The sequence below is a fragment of the Oncorhynchus gorbuscha genome, linkage group LG14, assembly GCF_021184085.1.
Source record: "Oncorhynchus gorbuscha isolate QuinsamMale2020 ecotype Even-year linkage group LG14, OgorEven_v1.0, whole genome shotgun sequence".
Taxonomy (NCBI): domain Eukaryota; kingdom Metazoa; phylum Chordata; class Actinopteri; order Salmoniformes; family Salmonidae; genus Oncorhynchus; species Oncorhynchus gorbuscha.
This window is the reverse complement of record NC_060186.1, coordinates 14370203-14395349: the sequence shown is the minus strand read 5'-3', so window position 1 is coordinate 14395349 and position 25147 is coordinate 14370203. Positions and strand designations below refer to the sequence as shown.

General features: G+C 42.8%; 2 protein-coding genes and 1 pseudogene across 2 annotated transcripts; all 3 read right to left on the bottom strand.

Moving 5' to 3' along the window:
• Positions 1–1178: 1178 nt before the first annotated feature.
• Positions 1179–5924, bottom strand: LOC123995900 (annotated as a pseudogene).
• Positions 5925–13063: 7139 nt separating this feature from the next.
• On the bottom strand, positions 13064–14327 carry LOC123995489 (fibroblast growth factor 23-like). Its single transcript, XM_046299145.1, has 3 exons — positions 14030–14327; positions 13820–13923; positions 13064–13510 (listed from the first exon to the last, which is right to left on the bottom strand). Exons 1-3 carry the CDS (start codon positions 14262–14264, stop codon positions 13064–13066), a joined length of 786 nt encoding a protein of 261 aa, XP_046155101.1. The 5' UTR covers positions 14265–14327.
• Positions 14328–15818: 1491 nt separating this feature from the next.
• On the bottom strand, positions 15819–24709 carry LOC123994669 (fibroblast growth factor 4B-like). The gene is made up of 3 exons (XM_046297551.1): positions 23967–24709; positions 23354–23457; positions 15819–20737 (listed from the first exon to the last, which is right to left on the bottom strand). Exons 1-3 carry the CDS (start codon positions 24304–24306, stop codon positions 20558–20560), a joined length of 624 nt encoding a protein of 207 aa, XP_046153507.1. The 5' UTR covers positions 24307–24709; the 3' UTR covers positions 15819–20557.
• Positions 24710–25147: the final 438 nt, after the last annotated feature.

Here is a 25147-nt window from a genome sequence, read left to right as displayed (position 1 = left end):
TCAGGCTGAGCATGACCGGTCAAAGAACTGGGGCAATTGAAAATTATGCGACAGCTACTGACCTGCGTCTAGATTGTTCCAGAGACAACCATGAGTAATGTTCCGAAGGCACCAGTGGCAGCATAAACATCTGTACTAAATATGATCCTTCAACAAGAATGGGTGGGTTTGCTTAACTTATTACAGCTCTTCTTTTGAAAGAATATTGCAATGTGTGAATAAACTGCCTAAAAAATATTGAAAAATATCTACACTATCATATCAATCTAATAAATGTGCCTTCACTCATGTCCGCCACTGAGATTGTTAAGGCTCCTCTCAAATGTGACAGCCAGGTCAATGTGGTTTAACCTCAAAGTGAAACAGGACAGATTAGTCGGCACTGTTCCTTTGACTAAAATACCTCAAACATGTTACTTAGTGAGAGTGAAACAAAAATAGTATGTGGAAATGATGGTTTGGCAGAAACTAAGATACGCCAATTTTCTCCATAATGAGATGCGGAAGCGTGAGACACGCAACCTTAATGACTGGAAGCTCGAAGTGAATGAGTCAATGGTCAACCTGCTTATGCACTTAATGTGACAGCTTCCTCACACATTTAGCCTGTACTTATATGATTGGATCATACATAGAATTCTAGGATTAAGTGGCTGTGGGTATGCAGTTCTTCATCCTGAAGTTCTAAAATATTGATCTAAAATACAATATAAATTAAGTCATCTTCATAATACATTTTTAAGATAAATGTCACTGGCCCTTACACACACAGCCTCATAACTTACAGGTTTTCAGAATTTCTCTTTAACAGCTAAGCATCCATATAAATAGTATACTATCAATTACAATAAATGAATGGATTTAAATCAAATACTTTCAACTTTCTTGGAATTGGCTTTGTTGCTTGCTTTTGGTGTCCAGCATCGATAACCTATCGTATTTGTTCTGATACCCTGTAGAGAGGACCATTCATTTCCTTTTAAAATGAAACGTCTCACTAGAAGAACATGCATTATAATATGCAGACCTACTGGCATAGTCAACATTTTAGTAGGGCTAATTTTGGATGAAATAAGTTTCATACCAATAATATTTTCTAGCAGTCTTCTTGCATTGTATAACATTTAATAAAGTGACCTCAGCTCAACTGCCTTTTTTCTATAAAAAAAGACGCAACATTATTTCGTCTTTCAGCATGATTTTCATAGGAACCTCCCCGTAAACAGAGCGCAATCAAATACAGAATTTGCTTCCTGGAATCAAAAAACGTTCTAATGTGGTACTTTTTTGGATACATATTTTATCTTATGACAACATATCAATTACTAATATGCCCTAATAAGGGTGCCACGGTCCGACTTTCACACGTATAACATCTGTTTAAAACGGGTTGATTGCAGAACTGCTGGAAAAGACCCACCCTGAACACATGCATATCTTACATTGATAACCCCAAGTGTACAACTGCGAGTGTCCTGTCCTCTTATCCCATCATTCCATTAATAATACGGAGGCTGGGAGGAGGGTATAGGGGAATGCACGTTCCACAGGTCGGCGTAGGGAGACTGAGGGGTCTCCCAGTAGATGATGCGTCCCTAGGGGAGTTCAGCCTCCTGGTCCATCTCCAAGGTGTCATCCAGCTCCGTCATTGCCTGAGAGTCCTCATCCTCCTCCGTTTGACCCAGCATGTTGTAAGGATCAGAAGAACCAACCACCCGGTTCCTCTTCTCCCCGGTGCAAGAGGCGCTCCAGTGGCACCGTGCTCTAATCCGATAGGAAGAGGGAGGTTTGCGATAGATTCTGACCTACCGTGAACACTTGCTTTATCGTTCCAAGTTGAGCAGAATACCAGTTATGCAAGAGTAGTACACGTCGCGGTGGTTTTCCAATCATTTGTGGTTAAAAAAGACCGTCTTCCTTGTGGCAAACAGTCTGGAAACAGATTAATTTACGCAAACAGACCATTTAGAAACGTACATAAATTAACTTCATTTTCAAAGTGGTACTTAAGTGCTAAACACGAACACTTCGACCAATGTAAAAATGTGACATTATATTGGCTATGTGTTAGTTAAGTGGTTTGGTTGGCATATGACAGAAAGAGCTAAAATTAGGAAACTTCTCTCGAGTTTTATTCTACATTTTAAGAAAACATGTATTTCAGTTCAATAGATAATGAAAATGGGCATTTACTTACAGAGCTGAAGGGGTTTCCCAGGGCATCTATGCAAAGGTAGCGGTTACTTTTGACTCCAAGTATCGCCACGCGCTCTCTTGTTTCCGCCTTCAATTAAATCACACCTGTTGACAAAATGAATTGTGTTAGCCTATAGAAGCAGATTAAAGAAAGATTTAAAACAACATTTAAATCAAAACCAAACGGCAAAAATGTAATTAGAATTTACTGTATGAGCTTCGAAGTGTAGTTTTGCGCAAGTGGCCATTTAAAATCTCAATGTAGAAATTGTTCACGTCTGAAGACGTCTGCATGTGTACGTATCTTCTCGGATTTCCCCAGTTGGATCCCAGGAGAGGTGATGGGTTTGGAAGAGTGTCTACTAGTCGAAATCCCTGAAGAATAGCCAGTATCTTTTACCCCTAAAATACAGACAATGTATCCCAGAGATTTCGGATGGAGCTTTGAATTCTGCAGCAAACTTCAGCTGATCTGATGGTCCAACGTTTGAGGACGGCTCAATTTAAAGGGACCCACGTGCCACTCCTGCTCGCATCCTTTAGCCTACGCAGCACTCGCAGATGTGGGTCTTTCTCTCCGCGGAAGGAAGGGGGTGCATCTCCACCTGACTGTTTGTCTAAAGGTATTGGTCACCAAATAAAGTAGTAGTCTCATTGAGCAATGTCTGTACAAAAGTGACGTCGTATTTTTTTCCCAAACATCAGCACTTTCATAATCATGCACTAATCTTTAAATCGCACATGTCATCACAGTGTGTGCAATATAACCCTCTGTTCAGTAAGCACATTATAATATACCTATATATTTTCTATAGATATAGAAACATATGAATCATTTCACGTTGAAAAACTAACTATAGATAAGTCTATAGATAATATATACAACCAATTCCCAATGTTTCCTGTCCCTAATCTATATATCCTATTAACACCTTTCCAATGTTTTGAAAATGTAATTTTATGATAGTAATTGAACATTATGGTACAATCTGTTCGAATTAAATGATAGACAACATCTTAAACTTAGATAAATATTTGGCCATTTAAAAACACAGATCTAATGTAGTGCTGTATTTCTATCTAGTATTTTCTATTTCATTATAAAAACATAAATCCATGCCTGAATAATACTAATTAAGCTCCAAATGAACATTACACTGTGTGTATAGTTGATGATGACTGGGGGAGCTAGACTTACCCCGGTCTATAGTCCAATATTACCCCTTGTGTAGAAACAACACTGCCGCTTCTTGTTAAGGTTACTTCCTACATGAATTGCACAACCATTGTCTTGTCTTCCTTTTGATTCCCACACATCTGCAACGGAACCACTTCACCATGCAGTCTTAGTTTGTGCAGCAGATTATCTTGCCGAACAGATGTCTATTGCAGGAACAGATTCCTGCTGATCCCTCCTCCTATTCATTCAATACCATCTGCAACTTCCTTTTCTGCAGCTCTGGAATCAGGTGATGTTCAACAAAGGCTTGGGTTCTGATCAACAGGTCTTGAATGGATGCCTCATCTCGGGGAAGATTGATGACAGAAATGCCTTGCTGTGTCCAGACAACAAAGTTACCCTGTTGACATCCTGTGACAAGCAGTTGTGTTTGAACTTAAGTACTGGTGTGTTCTCTTCAACCAATTGGTCTCCAGGCTAAATGCAGGATCCTCCATTTGAACTACAGTACCATTCAAAAGTTTAGACACACCTACTCATTCAAGAGTTTTTGTTTCTTTAAAATGTTTTTTTCTACATTGTAGAATAATAGTGAATTATTTTAGATTCCTCAAACCCTTCGCCTTGATAACAGCTTTGTACATTCTTGGCATTTTTGTGCATTCAAATTGCCATCGATTAAATGGAATTGTATTCGTTGTCTGCAGTTTATGCCTGCCCATACCATAATCCCACCATCACTATGGGGCCCTCTGTTCACAACATTGACATCAGAAAACCGCTCGCCCACATGACACCATACACGTGGTCTGCAGTTGGTAGGCTGGTTTGACATACTGCCAAATTCTTTAAAATGAAGTTGGAGGCGGCTTATGGTAGAGAAATTAAAATGTAATTCTGGCAACAGCTCTGGTGGACATTCCTACAGTCAGCATGCCAATTGCACGATCCCTAAAAACTTATGACATCTGTAGCATTGTGTTGTGTGACAAAACTGCATATTTTAGCATGGCCTTTTTATTGTCCCCAGCACAAGGTGCACCTGTGTAATGATCATGCTGTTTAATCAGCTTCTTGATATGCCACAGGTGGATGGATATGTCAGGTGGATTAATTATCTTGGCAAAAGAGAAATGCTCACTAACAGGCATGTAAACAAATTTGTTGTCACAACTTCCGCTGAAGTTGGCTCCCCTCCTTGTTCGGGCTGTGTTCGGCGGTCGACGTCACCGGCCTTCAAGCCATCACCGCTCCATTTTTCATTGTTCCATTTGTTTTGTCTTGTTCCCCGCACACCTGGTTTATATTCCCTAATCAACTGCATATATATATTCCACTGTTCCCCTGTCACGACTTCCACTGAAGGTGGCTCCTCTCGTTGTTCCGGCGGTGCTGGGCGGTCGTCGTCGTCGACCTACTAGCTGCCACCGGTCCATTTTTTATTGTAATCACCTGTGTCTGATTAGTTAATTGCGGTGGGTTTATTAACCTCCGCTGCCTGCTAGTCTTTGTGCGGGATTGTTTTTGCTTGTTAGCTCTGTTAGGGTTGCGTGTTTGGACCACAGGGTTTTTCCTCACAGTCTTTGTACCGTGGGTAGTATATTTAGGAGTAGAGATTTCTCCTCCGCGTGTTTCATGATTTTCCCTACTGTGCAAACTACTGTGTTACTACTGCTACTACAAACTACTGTGTAAACTACTGTGCAAACTGGAATTCCTTTCTCTCCTGCTCCTGACTCCTGCACCTACCTCTTCTTAGAAGGCACCTAACAGTTTCCCGCACCATTATTAAATGGAGTCAGTAGGAGCTGACGCACTCTCCACTTACATGGAGGAGCCCGTGCAACACCCCACCACCATTCTCCAGAGATGGGAGAGGGGTGGCCCCTCCACCAGCCACACTCCAACCAGCACCACCACCTTCTCCGACGTCATCCGGCACTAGTGGTATCCGTAATCCCGAATTGGCCACTATCGGTGCAGTTTATGGGAGGACGTCCGCAGAGATCTAGCATGCAGAGACACCACCCTCACCCTGGACCAGCTAGTGGACATGTCCATAAGGTCGGACAACTTGCTTGCTACACGCGGGCTTCCGGATCGGGTTCTGTTGGTTCCACCCCTCCAGCACATCCGCGCCAACCCCCATGGAGTTAGGGGGTGCTGCAGCGAGGGCGATTGGAGGAGGAGCTCCTTCCTGCACTAGGTGTGGTCGGAGAGAGCACACTGCCGACCGGTGCTGGAGGGACTCATCTGGGAGTCGAGACGGCAGGCCGAGCACTATTTGGACACCCCAGGTGAGTCAGCAGCAGGCTCACCCAGAGCCCACTGTTGGTCATGTGTATGTGTTGATTTCTTTCGCTGAGTTTTCCCCCCATTCCCAGCATAAGGTAGATTCAGGCGCAGCGGGGAATTTTATGGACCGCGGTTTCGCACATAGGTTAGGGATTCCCCTGTTTCAGATGGACAAACCCTTCCCCGTGCCCTCCCTAGATAGTCGACCATTGGGGTCAGGGATGGTCAGGGAGACCATGGCTCCACTGGACATGATTACGCAGGGGGGTCATGAGGAGAGAATTAGTCTCTTCGCTGGGGATTCCCTGGGTGGCCTATCATAACCCTACTATTTTGTGGCAACAGAGGGCTCTAAAAGGGTGGTCAGAGGAGTGCTCAGGTTGGTGTGTGGGAGTTTCCATCAGTGCAATGACGGTGGAGAGTCCAGACCAAATCTCCACTGTGCGCATTCCCCCCAGAATTTGCCAATTTGGCTCTCGCATTCTGTAAAAATAGGGCGGACCAATTACCACCCCATCGACGAGGGGATTGTGCGATAAACCTCCAGGTAAACGCTGCACTTCCCAGGAGTCACATGTACCCCCTGACACAGGAGGAGAAGGTGGCTATGGAAACATACATCTCTGAATCTCTGAGGCAGGGGCACATTCGGCCCTCCACGTCAACCGCCTCCTCTAGTTTCTTTTTTGTGAAGAAGAAGGAGGGAGGTCTGCGTCCGTGCATTGACTATAGAGGTCTAAATTCTATTACGGTGGGGTACAGTTACCCGCTACCTCTCGTCGCTATGGTGATTGACTAATTTCACGCTTCTTCACGAAACTGGATCTCAGGAGCTCGCATACCTTGGTGCGTATCCGGGAGGGAGATGAGTGGAAGACAGCGTTTAGTACCACATCCGAGTACCTCGTCATGCCGTATGGGTTGAAGAATTCCCCAGTAGTCTTCCAATCCTTTGTAGACAAGATTCTCAGGGACCTGCACGGGCAGGGTGTGGTGGCTTATATCGATGACATTCTGATATATTCCGCCACACACACCCCACATGTGCCTCTGGGCGCAGAGTACTTGGGCGACTGTTGGAGCATGACCTATACGTCAAGGCTGAGAAATGCCTGTTCTTCCAACAGGCCGTCTCCTTCCTGGGGTATCGCATTTCCACATCAGGGTTGGTGATGGAGTGTGACCGCATTGCAGCCATGCATAATTGGCCGACTCCCACCACGGTAAAGGAGGTGCAGCTGTTTTTAGGATTTGCCAATTACTACCGGAGGTTTATCCGGGGTTTTGGGAAGGTGGCTGCTCCCATTACCTCACTGCTGAAGGGGGACCAGTGCATCTGCGGTGGTCGGCTCAAGTGTTTTGTCGCTTGAGGACTCTGTTTACCGAGGCTCCCGTGTTGGCTCATCCGGATCCCTCTTTGGCATTTATAGTGGAGGTTAACGCATCCGAGGCTGGGATTGGAGCCGTGCTCTCACGGCGCTTGACTGTAGGCAAGACACACTTGTCTTTGTACTCCTCACCTGGTTGCCGCCACACACGCTTGATACCATCTGAACCAAATAAGTTTATCTTGGTCTCATCAGACCACAGGACATGGTTCCAGTAATCCATGTCCTTAGTCTGCTTGTCTTCAGCAAACTGTTTGCGCCATGTGTAATTGGCCGACTCCAACCACGGTAAAGGAGGTGCAGCATTTTTTAGGGTTTGCCAATTACAACCGGAGATTTATGGGGTTTTGGCCAGGTGGCTGCTCCAATTACCTCATTGCTGAAGGGGGGTCCTGTACGTTTGCAGTGGTCGGCTGAGGCGGACAAGGCTTTTGGGCACTTAATGGCTCTCTTTTCCTCGGCTCCCGTGCTGGTCCATCTGGATCCCTCTTTGGCCTTCATAGTGGAGGTGGACGGGTCCGAGGCTGGGATAGGAGCCGTGCTCTCTCAGCGCTCGGGCACACCACCGAAGCTCCGTCCCTGTGCCTTCTTCTCGAAGAAGCTCAGCCCGCGGAGCGGAACTATGATGTGGGGGACCGGGAGCTGTTGGCTGTGGTTAAAGGTTTGAAGGCGTGGAGATATTGGCTTGAGGGGGCTAAATACCCTTTCCTCATCTGGACTGACCACCACAACCTGGAGTACATCCGGGCAGCGAGGAGACTGAATCCTCGTCAGGCAGGTTGGGCCATGTTCTTTACCCGTTTTGTGTTTACCCTGTCCTACAGACCAGGTTCCCAAAATGTTAAGGCAGACACACTATCCCGGCTGTATGACACAGAGGAGCGGCCCATGGATCAGACTCCCATACTCCCGGCCTCCTGCCTGGTAGCGCTGGTTGTGTGGGACCTGGACGCGGACATTGAGCAGGCGTTACGTACAGAGCCTGCTCCACCCAAGTGTCCCATTGGGCGTATGTACGTTCCATCTGCTGTCCGTGACCAGTTGATCTATTGGGCCCACACGTCACCCTCCTCTGATCATCCGGGGATCGGACGGACGGTGTGCTGTCTGAGCAGGAGGTACTGGTGGCCTACGTTGGCAAAGGTTGTGAGGGTTTATGTTTCCTCCTGCTCAAAGTGCGCCCAGTGTAAAGCTCCTAGACACCTGCCCAGAGGTAAGCTACATCCCTTACCCGTTCCACAACGTCCTTGGTCACACCTGTCGGTGGATTTTCTAACCGATCTTCCTCCCTCTGCCCGGTCTTCCCCAGTTCACTTCGATAGTCTGGAGGGCGTTCATGGAACGTCTGGGGGTCTCGATCAGCCTCACCTCAGGTTTTCACTCCGAGTGTAATGGGCAGGTGGAGAGAGTGAACCAGGATGTGGGCAGGTTTCTGCGGTCTTATTGCCAGGACCGGCCGGGGGAGTGGGCGGCGTTCGTGCCCTGGGCCGAGATGGCGCCGAACTCGCTCCACGACTCCTCCACTAACCTCTCCCCCTTTCAGTGCGTATTGGGGTACCAGCCGGTTCTGGCGCCATGGCATTAGAGTCAGACCGAGGCTCCTGCGGGGGAAGACCAGTTCCGGCGCGCGGAGGAGACATGGGAAGCTGCCCATGTTCATCTCCAGCAGGCCGCGCTGCACCAAAAAAAACAGCGAAGAACATCACCGCAGTGAGGCCCCGGTGTTCGCACTGGGTCTGGGTCTGGCTCTCGACCCGAAACTTGCCCCTCTGCCTGCCCTGCCAGAAGCTGGGTCTGAGATTTGTGGGGCCATTCAAAGTCCTGAAGAGAGTGAACGAGATGTGTTACAGGTTACAGCTTCCCCCCTATTACCGCATTAACCCCTCGTTCCATGTGTCTCTCCTCAAGCCGGTGGTGGTTGGTCTGCTCCAGGAGTCTGAGGTGTGGGAGGTTCCTCCACCTCCTCTGGACATCGAGGGGGCCCCAGTGTACTCTGTCCGTTCCATCCTGGATTCGAGACATCGGGCGAGGGGCCTTCAGTAACTCGTGGAGTGGGAGGGGTACGGTTCAGAGGAGAGGTGCTGGGTCCCGGTGGCGGCCGGGAGTCGAAGTCAGCTCCCCTACTTGTTCGGGCGGCTCTGTTCCCCCCATGTCTTTGTGTGGGATTGTTTTGTCACGTGTTTTGTATTGACTCGCCTAGCTGTTTTTTTCCCAGGTACTATGTTTCAACCCGGAGGATGTTTGATTGTTAAACATTTTTGCTTATTTGTGACTTTGTTGCGCTTTGCACTTTTGTGTCACGACTCCCACCGCAGGTGGCTCCTCTTCCTGTTCGGGCGGCGGCGCTCGGCGGTCGTCGTCACCGGTCTACTAGCTGCCACCGATCCCCTTTTCCTTTTCTGTTGGTTTTGTCTTATTGGTTTATTGTTTCTTGTTTGGATTTTGGCCGGTTATGCCCGCCTGCTTTTGTGTTGGCTTGTTTCTCTGTTCGTTTTGTGGATGTGCTATTTTCTTATTTTCTCCGGACTGTTTGGGTCCCGTTTTTGGGCTGGTCATTGTATGCGCCTGGTGTTTTGGCGTGACCTTTTCTGTCACCGGAATAAATATGGTTGTCCTAAACCCTCTGCTCTCTGCGCCTGACTCCGCACCCACTACTCCTAGAAGTCGTAACATTTTGCCTTTGGCTGGAGGTTTGTTGTCACAAGTCTGCTCTCCTGCACCTGACTTCAACACCAGTAGTGCATACGATGACATTTCTGCACATCATTTGAGAGAAATAAGCTTTTTGTGGGTATGGAAAATGTCTGGGATCTTTTATTTCACCTCAAACACTTTACATGTTGCATTTATTTTCTTGTTCAGTGTACATAAGATCCGGACACATTACAGAAATAGAGATGCAAAATAATCAACCTCCGGATGAGTATGAGTGGGGAGTTTAAGTACAATTATTACAAGCTTGTTAAGCTGGTAGCTTATTCTTTAGATGTTTGGGGTTGCTGGTGAACCATGATGTGCAGGCATAATCAAAGTGACACATGACTAGCACACTTGCCAGAGACTTTGTGGTGTTCATAGCTAGGTTTCCATCCAGTTGGTAACAGATTTTCATGTGAATTTTCAAAAATAACTTAGTTTCCTTTAGGAGAATTTGGCGCCGGACAACATGACAGGGGACATTTTAATTTACTGAACATTTGATGAATATAATGGACATCCATATGCATTCAGATCCAACCTGGCATAGCCAGCACCATCAATAAATGAGGGACATTGGCCAAATAAACCACATTTACATGTCCTTAAAAACAGCCTATAACAAATTACAAAAACACAGAGATTTGAGCACTAAATATATCAGGACATTGCATGCAAAGTCCTATAAGCAAGCAAGTTAGACATCAAAGTAGTCAATGAAAGGGAATATGGGGAATTGACGTCTAATTTATTTTTGTTTGAATTCTCGATAGCCATCAGCTTGTTTGACTGTAGCCAACTTTATGCCCACTGGTGTGATTGCTAACCTTTTAAACAGCAACACACAGCAAGTTAAGTTTTAATGTCAAATACACGAGTACAGTGAAATACATTTCTTGCAAGCTCTAAACATAAGCAAAATAACACATGAAAAATCTTACATTGCTGAATATGGGATTTATTGTAATTTATATAATTGCAAAGTCCTTAACGTTGTAGATTACTGTCAATATCAAGTCTATTCAGACGATTCAGAAACAAAAGAGAGTATGCCTTTTCTCCACCCAGAACTGCATTTGCTTGCTATTGTGACATCATGGGGATCTCAGGTATGCAGTTTTTCAACCTTAAGTACTAAAATATTTATCTAAAATAATAATCCCCCAAAATAAATACATTGAAAATAGTAATATTGTGTTCATAATAATTAATTTTATCAAGATAAATGTCACCAATACTCATACACAGCTTACTCACAACTAACCTAATGTAGCAGCCATAAAATAAACGCCTGAGTTGAGTCCCCATATCCGGTTTTCTGGGGAAATGGAAGCTATATCCCATCAAAAGCCAACTCAGAATTCCTCTTTAACAGTTAAGCATCCATATAAATACTAGAAATAACAATAAATGAATAGATTTAAATAAATAAATACTTTCAACTTTCTTGGGATTGGCTTTGTTGCTTGCTTTTGCTGGGTAGCACCTATCACCAACCTATACTTTCTATGTGTTCTGATACCCTGTAGGTTGTAGGCCTACTATTCATTCCCGTTTTAAATTAAATGGCCTATAACATGTAGGCGTACTGGCATATTAAACATTGTAGTAGACCTAATTTTTATGGAATATGTTTAAGTTTCATCATCATAATCTGTCCTTGTACTCTTAGATTTAAGTGCTGCGTTTGACACTGTTGACCATGATGTCTTTCTGGACAGACTGGAGAGGTGGGTTGGCCTCTCAGGTCCAGTTCTATATTGGTTTAGGACCTATTTAACTGGTCAAGAGTTCTTTGTCACCCTTGGTGAACACAACTCTGAGAAAATACATATCATGTGGTTCCACAACGTTTGATTTTGGGTCTGGTACCGTTCAGTTTATATATGCTACCCCTTGGCACCGTCAGAAAGCACAGAATTGATTTTCACTGCTATGCAGACGATACACAACTTTACATTTCTGTGTCACCAGAGGATTTTAGCTACACGTATAAATTATTATTTAAATACTTGGTTGGCTCACAACTTCCTCCAGCTAAATCAAGAGAAGAATGAGGTACTTATTGTTGGAGCCAAAGCCCAGAGAGAGAATATAGCCACACATTTTAATTCACGGACAATACCGATAAAACAACCAAGTAAAAAAAAAATATGTTCTTTCAGATTCTGAACTAAATTTCAAATCACACATTAGGAATGTGACCAAAATAGCTTTTTTACCATGTGAGGAACATTGCCAAGGTGCGCCCGTTTCTCACTCAGGCTGATAGAGAGACTCATCCATGCTTTTATTTCAAGCAGGCTTGACTACTGTAATGCTACAACTGTAATGGTCAACTGCAAAACATACAGAATGCTGCATCACGGCTACTGACCAAGACCAGACGAAGAGTACACATTACACCAATTTTAAAGGTCTCTGCACTGGCTGTCTGTGAGTTAGAATTCATTTTAAGATTCTTCTATTGGTTTTTAAATCTATCCATGATTGTGCACCTCAATACATGTTAGACATACTATTATGTTAAGGCCCTCAGGTCCAATGGCACTGGCATTTTAACTATCCCAAAGCCTAGGACCAAGAAGCATGGAGAGGTGTGCCAGACAACCTGGGAGGGTCTGGAACTGTGGACATATTTAAAAGAGATCAACTGTGGACATATAAAAGATATCTTAAAACCCATATTTCAGGGGTCCTTGGGGGTCCTTTTTTTGTTGTTCAGTTTGTGTCATCTTTTGTTTTTTTATCTCATGTTTGTTGTTTAGTAAATATTTCAGCTTCTATTTTCATAGTTTTTTTTTACAATGTTTTCCCTGTAAAGCACATTGTGTTGCGTTCAATGTCTGAAATGTGCTGTATAAATAAAGCTTGATTTGATTTGATAACCCGAGTATTTTCTTGTAGGCTTCTTACATTGTAAAACATTTAATAAAGTGACTTCAGCTCAACTTACGTTTTTTCTTCGAAGAAGAAATTTCGGGTTTCAGCATGATTCTCATAAGAATCCATCCCGTAAACAGAGCGCACTCGTGCAGAATTTGCGCCCCAGAATTAAAAAGCACGGAAACCAATAGTTATATACCCACTAGCTACTGTGCTATAGTGAAAAATGAACAAAATACAATATTCCGTCTTATGACTATATACAAATGACTAATATGCTCTAATAAGCCTGTCACGGTCAGACTTTCACAGGTGTAATAGTTGGGGTTTGTTTCCAGACCAGCTGGAAAAGATCCAACGTGAACGCGCACACAATTTATATTCTTAAAACCAAGTGTACAACGGCAAGTGTCCTGTCCTCTTATCCCACCATTGCATTCATTATACGGGGGCTGGGAGGGGCGTTTAGGGAATGCACGTTCCACGGGTCGTCGGAGGGAGATTGGGGGGTCTCCCTGGAGATGTTGCGTCCCTCGGGGAGTTCAGCCTCCTGGTCCATCTCCAAGGTGTCATCCAGCTCCGGCATAGCCCGGGAGTCCTCATCCTCCTCCGTATGCCCCAGCATGTTGTACGGATCAGAAGGGTCAACCACCCGATTTCTCTTCTCCCGGTGTAAGAGGCGCTCCAGTGGCACCGTGTTCTTCTCCGATAGGAAGAGGGAGGTTTGCGGTAGATTCTGACCCACCGTGAACACTTGCTTTATCCCTTCCAAGTTGAGCAGAATACCAGTTCTGCAAGAGTAGTACACGTCGCGGTGGTTTTCCAATAACTTGTGGTTAAAAAGACAGTCTTCCTTGTGGCAAACAGTCTGTAAACAGATAAATTTACGTAAAAACTTCAATTTAGAAACGTATATCCATTAACTTAATTGTTTAAGTGTTGCTTGAGTGCTAAACACAAGAATGATTCGACCAGTGTAAAACAAAACAAAAAAGGATAAGATATAGGCTGTGTGTTTGGATAAAAGTGGTCTGAAATCCGTGCGTAAAAGCGCATTTTTGTTAATGTCATGAAAAGTTCAAATTAGGAAAAAGTGCCATTCAATTATCTCACGAGTCTTATTCTAAATGTTAAGAAAACATGTATTTCAGTTCAATGGATAATGAAAATTACTTACAGAGCTGAAGGGGTTTCCCAGGGCATCCATGCAAAGGTAGCGGTTACTTTTGACTCCAAGTATCGCCACGCGCTCTCTTGTTTCCGCCTTCAATACAATCACACCTGTTGACAAAATGAATTGTGTTAGCCTATAGAAGCAGATTAAAGACAACGACTTAAAACCAAATTTAAATCAAAAAGAAACGGCAAAAATGTAATAAGAATTTACTGTATGAGCTTCGAAGTGTAGTTTTGCGCACGTGGCCATTTAAACGGATCTCAAGGTAGAAATTGTTCACGTCTGAAGACGTCTGCAGGTGTACGTATCTTCTCGGATTCCCCCAGTTGGATCCCAGGAGAGGTGATGGGTTTGGAAGGGCATCCACAAGTCGAAATCCCTGAAGAACAGCCAGTAAGAGCACAAGGACGGCGTCCCTCATCCCAGATGTCTTGGTTATTTCCATATTTTCCCCAAAGAACACTGAAAATGTATCACAGAGATTTCGGATGGAGCTGTGAGTTCTGTCGCAAACTCTTTCCAAACTTCAGCTGATCTGATGGTCCAACGTTTGAGAACGGCTCTATTTAAAGGGACCCAAATGCCACTCCTGCTCACATCCTTTAGCCTACGCAGCGCTCGCCCCCAACGCAGATGTGGGTCTTTCTCTCGGCGGAAGGAAGGGGGTGCATCTCCACCTGAATGTTTGTCAATAGGTATTGGTCACCAAATAACGTAGTAGTCTCCTTGAGCAATGTCTGTACAAAAGTGACGTCTTTTTTTTCACGCATTAAAACGATCACAATCAGGATCCTTGGACTCGTGTACCCTCTGTCATTTCAGTGTGCGAAATATACCCCTCTGTCCAGTAAGCATATTATAATGACCTATTAACCATATTTTTTGGAGGTATATAAAAAAAACAATGAGTCAAGGTTAAGCCCTTTATTGGGTCTAGTTTTACCCATTTTATTTACATTTACATTTAAGTCATTTAGCAGACGCTCTTATCCATAAGGTTAAAGATAATCTATAGAACCAATTCCCAAGGTTTCCTGCCCCTAATCTATACAACCCATTCCCAACACCATTCTAATGTTTTGAAAAAAGTAATTTTATGATAGTAATTGAACATTATGGTACAATCTGTTTGAATTAAATGATAAGACAACATCTTAGACTCAGATACATATTTGGCCATTTAAAAACACAGATCTAATGTAGTGCTGTATTTCTATCTAGTATTTTCTATTTAATTATAAAACATAAATCAATGCCTGAATAATACTAATTAAGCTCCAAATTAACATTACACTGTGTGTATATGTGACGATGAGCTGCCCCTTAAATAACTTATGGTCTGGTGCCAACTTCCCATCACAAACAATTCCACCATTACAGAGTTTGACCAGCAGAGGGAACCACAAGGTAATCTATGCCACAATGTGGACGGCACAGGGGGTCCTAGTGTCGGACCAAATAAAAATAAAATGACCAGGCATAACTATCTTATTTCATATATGTAGACTATAGCACTTACACATTCATTTAATTATTCTGTTTCTATGTTTTATGTACTTGGTCTTTTTAAGCACCTGACTAAATTAATTTCCCCCTGGTGGGACAATAAAGTTGATCAAATCTAATCTTCAGACATGATGATTTCATGTTAGACACTTTTCCAAGCATGAACTGCTGCAGATTTGCCTTTGTTGTTGGTGCTTCAACATAAGAAGTGTCAACATTCTATAAGGGGGTTCAGGGGTAACATTTTGCAGAGCAGTGCCCCTGAACCTTAAAATAGTAGATCACCTTAAGTATTGCAATAGGCTGTAGAGGGCACAGTGCACTGGTCAGTGTGCATTACACACTATATGTTTGGTAAGTCACTCATCTTTGTGTGGGAGGTGCTAGGAAGAGAGCAAGTTGATCTCTCCTAGGTGACATGTACATTATTCTCTGTCACGTTTAACAAAGACATCCAGCCCCGGGCTCAATAAGAAACCAAGAAAACAACAAGTATAAAACAAACGTTTATTGGTATCTCAGGAATACAGTAGAATGCTGTGCACAGCACATACGTACAAAAATAAAAGGAAAAACATTTTCAATATATTAGTATTCTTACGTAGCCTCATCAGTTTTTGAGAAATAAATGATTGCGGAAGTCTACTATTTTACAATCGTCATAACAAATTAAAACTAAGGCAGAAGGTGAGGTATATGTTAACAGAGAGAAGGGGCATAGGTGGAAGCTCACTCCCCTTAGTGCAGGGGTACAAAACCAAGAGAACGAAAGTTTTGCCGAAACACATGCAGACACACTCCCAATCAAGCTTGGTGGGCTTCAGACAGCTTTAAGAGTCAGCGGAGCATGCTAACAGGATGCCTTCTCTGCTGAACTTCATTGACACATTTCACAAATCATTTTCAAAAAGAACTAGAATTTATTGCGGTCGTATGTTTTGGTCAAGTCTGATAGGGAACAGAATATCAACCGGTAATCTTTAGGCTTCCAGCTTTTAGTTGCCTCACTATCCCGTTACCATGCTCAGACATAGGAAAGACAGCATTTTATAAGCTACTTTAAGATAGCAAATTTTCACTTTTCACAAGAAGCACTACTTTCAATATTTTCAAGATCTCTGATAAGGTGCACCTTTGACATCTTGTTGACTTTGAGGGAGGGTGTGCAAGACTCTCTCTCTCTCTCTCTCACACACACACACACACACACACACACACACACACACACACACACACACACACACACACACACACACACACACACACACACACACACACACACACACACACACACACACACACACACACACACACACACACACACACTTTTCACACCCTGGTATATTGACATGAGGATTTAGCTGTTAAATGAACTCACATTGAACTTATTAAATACATATTTGCCTCACTTTTATCAGAACAATGTAGCTGATTCTTTTTTTTTCGTTTGAACTTTTACCCATGTCCAAAACTATCCCAGAATGTTTTCATGTAATACCACATGCAGTCAAAGCGGCAATAAGTCTTTAGTCTGATCTCTGAGAACACTCTTTAACCAATAGACAAACAACAGGATTTACTTCCAGTACATAGATTCTCATTACAACATGTTAGGAAAAGGAGATTTGATCCAGGCCACAATACCGTGTGACAGATTCATTGCATGTCCATAATAATCCATCCTAAAAAAGTAAGTTCCTGTTGCACACCACTAGTAAGTGTATAGGTAGGTAGGTGCTGCCCTTTAGAGAAAGCTTCCATCAATCCTGAAAATAACCTCAACGGACTCTTGTAAACTGTGGAAATTGTTTAACAGTTATTACTCTGCAATATGAAACTCCCTTGCAATACTCCAATGTGCCACTAAAATCTTTAAATAACCGCTCCAAGACCTCTCTGTAAAGACTGTGAAAGTGTAAGGGAAGGGTTGTTTTAGATAGGATTGGAAGCTCTTGTCCACAGTCTTTTGATATCAGAGCCCTGGTTCTCAGGCAGAGCCAGGTGATTCCTGAAGAGCAGTTGGTTGGTTGACGTCACAGTGGCCCACAAGGCCTGCTGTAGAGACAGAGAACTGGGAGGATAGAGACTTGCAGTGACTTTGCTCTTTGTCTCAAGTACTGTATCAAGTCTGCAGAGGTCCCCTCCCTGGAAGTATTTGGATGTAGGCTACGCACAAGTGTGTGAGGGAAGGGGTGTGAGAAGAGCAAAAATGAAATCTGCATTCACATTAATGCAGGGTAGATGCATCAAACCAAGTTTTTGCACTTCGGCAAGAGAAATTAAAGACATAACTCAAACAACTGTAGATCTCAGACACATGTATTCTCAGCCAGGCAATCAGATATGAAAAGTGACAATGACAGTTGTATATATATATTTTTAAAGCTACAGTCTATGATTCGAAAAACAAAACACTGCCTAGCCACTAGTTTTTATAGTTTTTACCTATTTTTACAATTACATTGCTCACAAACAGTGGAATAGACCAAGCTTATATTTTGGGTTCTGATGGGTGGGGTAAGACTGTTTAACTAAGGTCATGAGGCATTTCTATGTTATATTCTTTAAGAATAAATGGCTATAAAGGCTCATTACATTACATTTAAAGTCCAAAAATGGATGCAACAATCACAGACTGTAGCTTTAAAGCCACGTTTATAAGGGCAATTAAGGACAAGATGGAATCTTGGAGACCACTGATGGTCTTTCTATGGAGACCATTCAAACAGTGCATAAAGAATTCCATAAATGAATAATCAACCCAGCACAGCCCTGTATGTCCCTTTAAAACCAATCAACTAGCTTTACATCAAATTCATTGCAAATGAATCAAATAGAGAGATAACACTATCAAATAGAGACAAACATTGATTTGATGGGAGGTGACCCAAATAGCAGACCACCCTGGACACAGAGTCAGGGTCAACACCGGTCCATGACTCTGACCGTGAACTTAAAAAGGACTAAAGCAGAAGAGGATTCTCCTGGGTTACTGCTGGAATCCCAAGGTCCCTCCAGCCCCATGGGGTTTCACAGGGGTATCTGAAGACCGGGGTGGTACTGGTTAAAGGGGAGTATGTGGGGAGCAGCCAGTCATCCTGGATGAGACACATTCTTGCAGGGATTCAACAAACAGAGACAGCAGGCCGCATCCCATAAGTCTTTCCTAGGTTAAAATAGTCCTGCTCCTCCTCGGCTCCACCAAAGAGAACATTCCCAGAGGGTGACATGGGGTCGGGTAGAATGAGAAGCCTCATTTTTCAAGTAACCAGCAGCAGAGGAAAGAACACTATCAACTATGAGGCACTGCACTGTCCTTCAGTCCAGTGCTGCACATTGACTCCAGGAACTGAGCCTCCCGTAATTACATTTAAAACCATCCAACTACAGCTTCCAACAACTTTCTGCCACTGCAATGGTGTTGCAGAGCACACTGATCTGGGATTTCACCAAACACATTAACAAACAACTAAATAAATAATCATGTATGGAAACGATTCTCACCAACATAAAAGACATCAGGCACCATCATGGATGGTCACTGTGCAACCTGAACTACGCAACTTGTTCCTGGTTCTTTTTTTCTGTTTCACATTTGTCAATATTTACATAATTTTTCATTGGCTTAATAGACGTGTTTATGTATGGCGATGCACAAAAGCCTGCAATTTTACATTTCACACACTCACCCAAAGCCAAACGCTAAAGCTTTTGGGTATGTCAGCAGTGTCCCAGTTTGTGAGCAGATACATGTTCTATTGTGCGTTCTTATGCTAGTCCCTTTTTCAGTTCATTTCAAGCCATGACGCAAAGGAGCTCTGAGACAAAGGAGGTTTGAATCCAGTCTAACACATAACTGCCCCACCATGTTTAAATAACCTTGTGGAGAGAATAGAGTCTCACATGGTGGTTAAACCTCTACTGTGGGTGGGCAACTGAGTTTCTCTACCTCCCCACACTCATGGCTGAGTTCTCCTCTAGTCTTCTCTCTGTGTACCAGAGTGTATATTACCTAATCGATCTAATAACAGAAAAAGAAAATAAACCAGAGATAGACCTGCCCCCCCCCCCCTCCCCCACGCCCTCCTTGGAGTGTCAGCCCTATTTCTGACTACAGTGGGTGTCTCTTACATGCAAGTTTAAGGGGGCCACAAGTGGGAACACCAAGGCACCTTCACATCGTGCAGCAAGGGAAGTGCATTTAAGAAGTCTCGTTCTCAATCCCCCTTTTTGCTTGAAAATAGCAAACCAGCAAGTGCTCGAAGGTCTCAGAAAAAGGATAAACTAAACAGGTATTTCCTTGAGCATACAGTAACTCCATGCATCTCTTTATCCAGTCAAGTGGTTCTTTGAGGTAATAAAAAGTATCCATTTCACTCCTAAAAGCTAAGGATATTAGTCATCCACCCCGAAGACGGGGTGAAGCAGCCCCAGTATCTGTGAGTTAGAGATGTCTTTAACGCCCAGGAAGCTCCGATTCAAACTTCCATTAGACAGCTATGCAAGCGTTATAATGTCAAAATATGTTTGTTATGGAGTTTGACTGAGCAAATATGTAGTTTGGCTGAGCAACTATCTTAATTTACTCAAGTTACGACCAGTATGTATTTCCAGAAAAGGTGTCAATAAAAGTTGAGAAGCAACAGAAAAAATGCCTATTCAGCACATCCAATCCCTCATTAATGCCACGCACAGGTCCGAAGTTTACAACATCTCAATACATTGGAGGAAAAAAATGTTAGTTGCTTGTAAATGTTTTGTTTGTCCTTTTTTGGAAGTCCACACCGGCTGTAACGGGATTAAATGACGATAGTTTCTCAGCTGAAAGTATTTTGACATTATAACACTTGCAGATCTGTCTAATGGGAGTTGGATTTGGAGCTTCCTGGGAGTTAGAAAGAAGACACGTCATACTCATCATCGACATCTCTAACGCACAGATACTGGGGCAGGGTGAAGCGTACTTCCATTATGGCACGCATCAAAGTAAAGCGAAGACTGGCAAAGGCTTTACACTCCTCAATCGATAATGATATGTGATAAGCAGCAAATAATGACACATACATAAGTTCTAATACAAAGGTAGCTATCCAAATATACATATATAAAGATAATAAATACTTGTGTAGTTTTTGCAGTCCTTTTGTAATGGTGTATATGTATACTGTGTAATTCTATATTACCTGGGAGAACATCCACATGTGCAAATTAGTGAGTTATTGCCAACTTTGATCATAATAATCGTGGGAGGAAGTGTGTGACAGTCATGGCGGTGGTTGCCTTGTTGCCTCTCTTTGCGCGGCCATGTTTGCTGAGGGCGATGTAGGAGCCCTTGTAAACCGAAGACTCATAGGCATTATAGTTGTTTGGCAGCAAGGTCTCCTTGAACTTGCACTCGTCCCGGAAGAATTTCTAAAAATGGCAAATGGAGAGACAAGGTCAACAAAAATCTCAAGTTAGGAGGACCACAGGATGAACATTACACTACAAGCGTGCTTTGGCAAAAGCTTAGATGGATGGCATAGTTTCTCTTGCTGCACCAGACCACATGACACAGTTCAGTAGACAAATATTGTTGGGGAACATTTGAGATGGATTATATTTTGCTCATTATTAAAGGGGCAGTGCATTCAAAAACCTGATTTCCAGTTTTTGTAATGATATTTCCAAACTATGAGGTTGACATAACGCTCTGAAATTGTGAAAATTATGTTAATGTCCTTTTAGTGTAAGAGCTTTTGGGAAAAAATGCCTAGAATTTCAGCCTGTTAAGGTGGGATGGAATTTTGGCCCACAGCATGACATCATAATCTGATCTGGTTATTCTGACCATTTTTTTTTTTTTTTTTTTTGCATATGTATCCTCCTACTGTGAAGGGGTAAACGGGTCAGGCTCTATATTCTAAATGATCCTATCCACCAATCATGGTTGTTTATGTAAATATATTTCAATTTGTATCAACCCACCTACATGATCAGACATCATTTCAATGGCAAAAGTGAAGTAAATGATAAAAAACATATTTGGAGTTATTTTCCAAGAAATAGACATACAGTGATAATTAAAAATCTTAATTAAAAAGACTGCATGCTGGCTTTAAATAACCACTTCAAACTTCTAATATATATATATATTATTATTATTATTATTATTTATTTATATTATTTATATTATTCTAAACCATACATTTCTGTTGTAACGCAGTCATTCATATTCAATCATTTACAAGTTGTATAGTAATCATTTTTTTGACAATTTTTCATTTTCATGATTCAAGTATTGGGTTTTCTGCCAATCTAACATAAACATTCAGACAATAAACTATTTCAAGAGTTTTCAAAATACAGAGGAAACAGAGGACTGGACTAAATGTGGTTAAAAAGAGTTCAGACACTCCTTGTTCATCAACTTCATGATGAATCATTGCCTGCTGATTTACAGTGTCTTGTCAAACTGAACATTAAAATACATTTCAGAAAGTTGTAGATCTCCTCCACGGCAATAGATTTGGATGTTTCCTGCAGCTAAACACTACTCAATTCAGTCAGTTTCTCAACCCAGAAGCCCAACATAGCGAGACTTCCGGAAACCCTTGCGAGGTCAATGAGAGAAGTGAACAAAAATTCTTCCTTAGTATTTAATTTTCTCGAAATCTGACACTTACATGTTGTAATTTTTGTCAAAAACAAGTTTATATCAAAGGAGTGCCTTTGATTGGTGGCCTGCACATGCGCAGTTCGACACCGAACGACCATTAGTACCGATTATATGTTTCTGCGCATGAGTTTAGCTAGCCAACGTTGCCATGACATCACCTACAAGCGTGATAGGGCATTTCTATTGGAGATGCAGTTTCTACACACTGTAAAACTTAAATTAATAGCTAGAGCGGTTTATTTGCTTCAATCACCGAACACAACTGGCGCTTACATTATAACACTTGCAGATCTGTCTAATGGGAGTTTGAATTGGAGGCTTCCATTTGAGCAAGGAATCTATTGCTCAATAACATGTTGAAAAGACTACCACACTTTATTGTGACCAGTATGACCAGTCTAAACATTATAATAACACATCCATTGCAGATCAGACTTGCAATTTCAGCTTCAGCATCATTCTCTCACTCTTTGTATCCACTGTAATTGAGGCGACCATGTCAACCCACACTGCAGTCTCATCCATAGCAATACTGTTGCTCTCCTGTATCTTCTATTGCGCAATCTTTACCATTTGCACTGAAGTTCACTTGTAAACAATGTATTTAGATCCATCGTTTATTTGAAACATGCCCGGCTATTAAAAGGAACAGGCAGCTATTTGTGACTGCATTTAATTGAAGTTTTATGGTATCTTCATACTCAACCATCTTTGACTGCAGGACAAAAGCAGGGTGCAGTTTTATAGGCTAAAATGTCAGACCCTAATGCCAATTCAGACCAATTTACAGAAGTAGGCAAACACTGTGGTGCAATATTTTCATTCAACAATGGGCCATAAAATCAATCTTGATATAATCAATGCTAAAACTCCTTCACTTTAGATTAGTAGTCCTACCATGAAAGTTGATTGATTCCTTCAATAAATAACTTCAGACATTCAACTGCCAGAAAAGCAATTAGATGATTGATGGACTATTAGGCTAATGTTAACTAACGAGTTCAACAAGCATCGGTTATATCGTCTTATTCAACAGATCATATTTCAATAAGAATGATATGTTTGTTATCGTTTACAAAACCCCTTTCCATTATTCTACACGGGCTACAGAAAGACCATACTGAAACAAGTTATACCCTGGGCAATTGGGAATTATGAATAATTTATAATGGATTCATTCCGTGCTTCATGAACGCTCCCATCAGTGAGGTAATATTTGATTCGGAGAGAACAAAATCATTCATAAAATATCATTTGTAATACCATATTAACAAAGAATTGAGCTAATCTCAAACACATTGCGTTTTTCTCCATCTCTCTTAGAAACAGCATGCCCAGCAATAGAGGGAAATACAATTGCGCACACCTACCGTTCCATACAACCTTCCTCTGCTGTTCATTGCGACAAACAGCTCACTTCTCACCCCATACATACTTAGCACTCCTATCTCCACCGTAGAGATCTCTATTAGACCTAGTCAAACAAAGCATGGTGTTATACAGAGGAACCTTGTCAAATTGACAGTGTATCAATGCGTTTGATTACGGTAGAACAAAGACTTGCATGATGCCGCGGTGGGTGTAACCTTGTAGGTGGCTACTCTGCATGCATCGTCTTTGTTCTGGATCATTTGGGGAGCAATGCTGTTCATTTCCTATTGCCCAAATAAATATCTATCATAACTGCACTTTCTGACGTGCAAGGCAATCCTTTTCTGGGCCACAGAATGAGCCAGTGTAAAAATAAGTTGGCGTCTATATTGGTCCAAGCATTCATGTCATGTTTTGGCCTGGGAAGATATTTAGCACTGACTGATACAAGGTTTTTTAATAGATTTGTCTTTGCTTTGAGAGACATTCAATGTTGTCGACCCCAATGATTAAATATCATGCAAGACCGACAAGGAGCTCTCAAGTCGCCTTTACTTGGGACCGCTCATATTATATGTTCTCTATTGAATTACATTTCAGGATGCGACTCACTGTACTGGTTCTCATTATGTACACCGTTTATTCTGCCGTCAGGGAGGATCTGCAGGTGAAATCCAATGCCCACATTGCAGTAAAGTCGCCGCACTCTCTTGATGCCCAGCAAATAGTCACTCTCCCAGTTCATGTCCGATTTCGCCCCAGAGATTCCCAGAACAGAGCGGGAAAAGAGGGTCTCCCACCTTTGCTCCAATAAAGTTGCATTAGTCCTGCTTGGAATCGGATATGATGACACAATCCCCAATAGAGACCCCAAGAGAACAATTGCAGCCAACGTCCAGTGCGTGCTGGCCTCGTTGCACATACCGATGAAGAACCTTTGCGCAATGGCCATCCAGTTTACCTTCGGGGCACGTGGTCAAAGTTAATGGCCCTAAAAATACCTCTCTTCTTGTTTTTCTTCCTTCGGCATGGCGGTAAAGGCTTATTTTTGGAAGGCAGGTCAGGTCTTCTGGCATGAAATGACAGCCCGAAAGAGGAGTAGAGAAAGGAGAGAGTGTGACAGTGCTTGAGGTGGTGGTGATGATCATCTTTTGCAGCTCCGCGCCTCTCTCGATAGGCAACGCTGGCTGTGGAGAATACCACTCACCAAAAACCTATGTCACCTTGCCAGGCACTCGCATCCTTATATGACATCACTCTGACTTCATTGCTGCCTCGTCGAAGTGAGGGAGGAGAGAGAGAGAGGAAGAAAAAGTTGCAACCCAGCAAGTGTATGCAGCAGGCGCTGAGCTGCAAGTCTGATGAGAGTATGTGCAGCCGCTGTCACCTCACATGTGAGATGGGGCAGGGGGAGAGGAGTTTCATTGGGTAGAGTTGAGCAATCATGGGATGCGATGGGGTACTTTGGCCGAGCCCAAATTGGGACGCTGGTCATATGTCTGACAGGCTGCTTCCTTATTTAGAATGAAGGTGTAAAAACAGTCCAGTAGTCACCGGAGAGCAATGGCAATCCTGTCCGCCACTTCCTTCGCTGTTTGTTCAGGAAGTTTACACAACAACAACACATTTCGGAATGCCTGGACATATTTCTTATTATTATTTAGGAATGTCTGGAAAGTTTATTATATAGAGAATGCACTTGTCACCGATTAAAAAAGGAAAACCCATATTAACATGTCACAGGAATGTTAGTGATTTTTCTGTCTCCGGGTTCCCTGACCCTCTCACGCGGT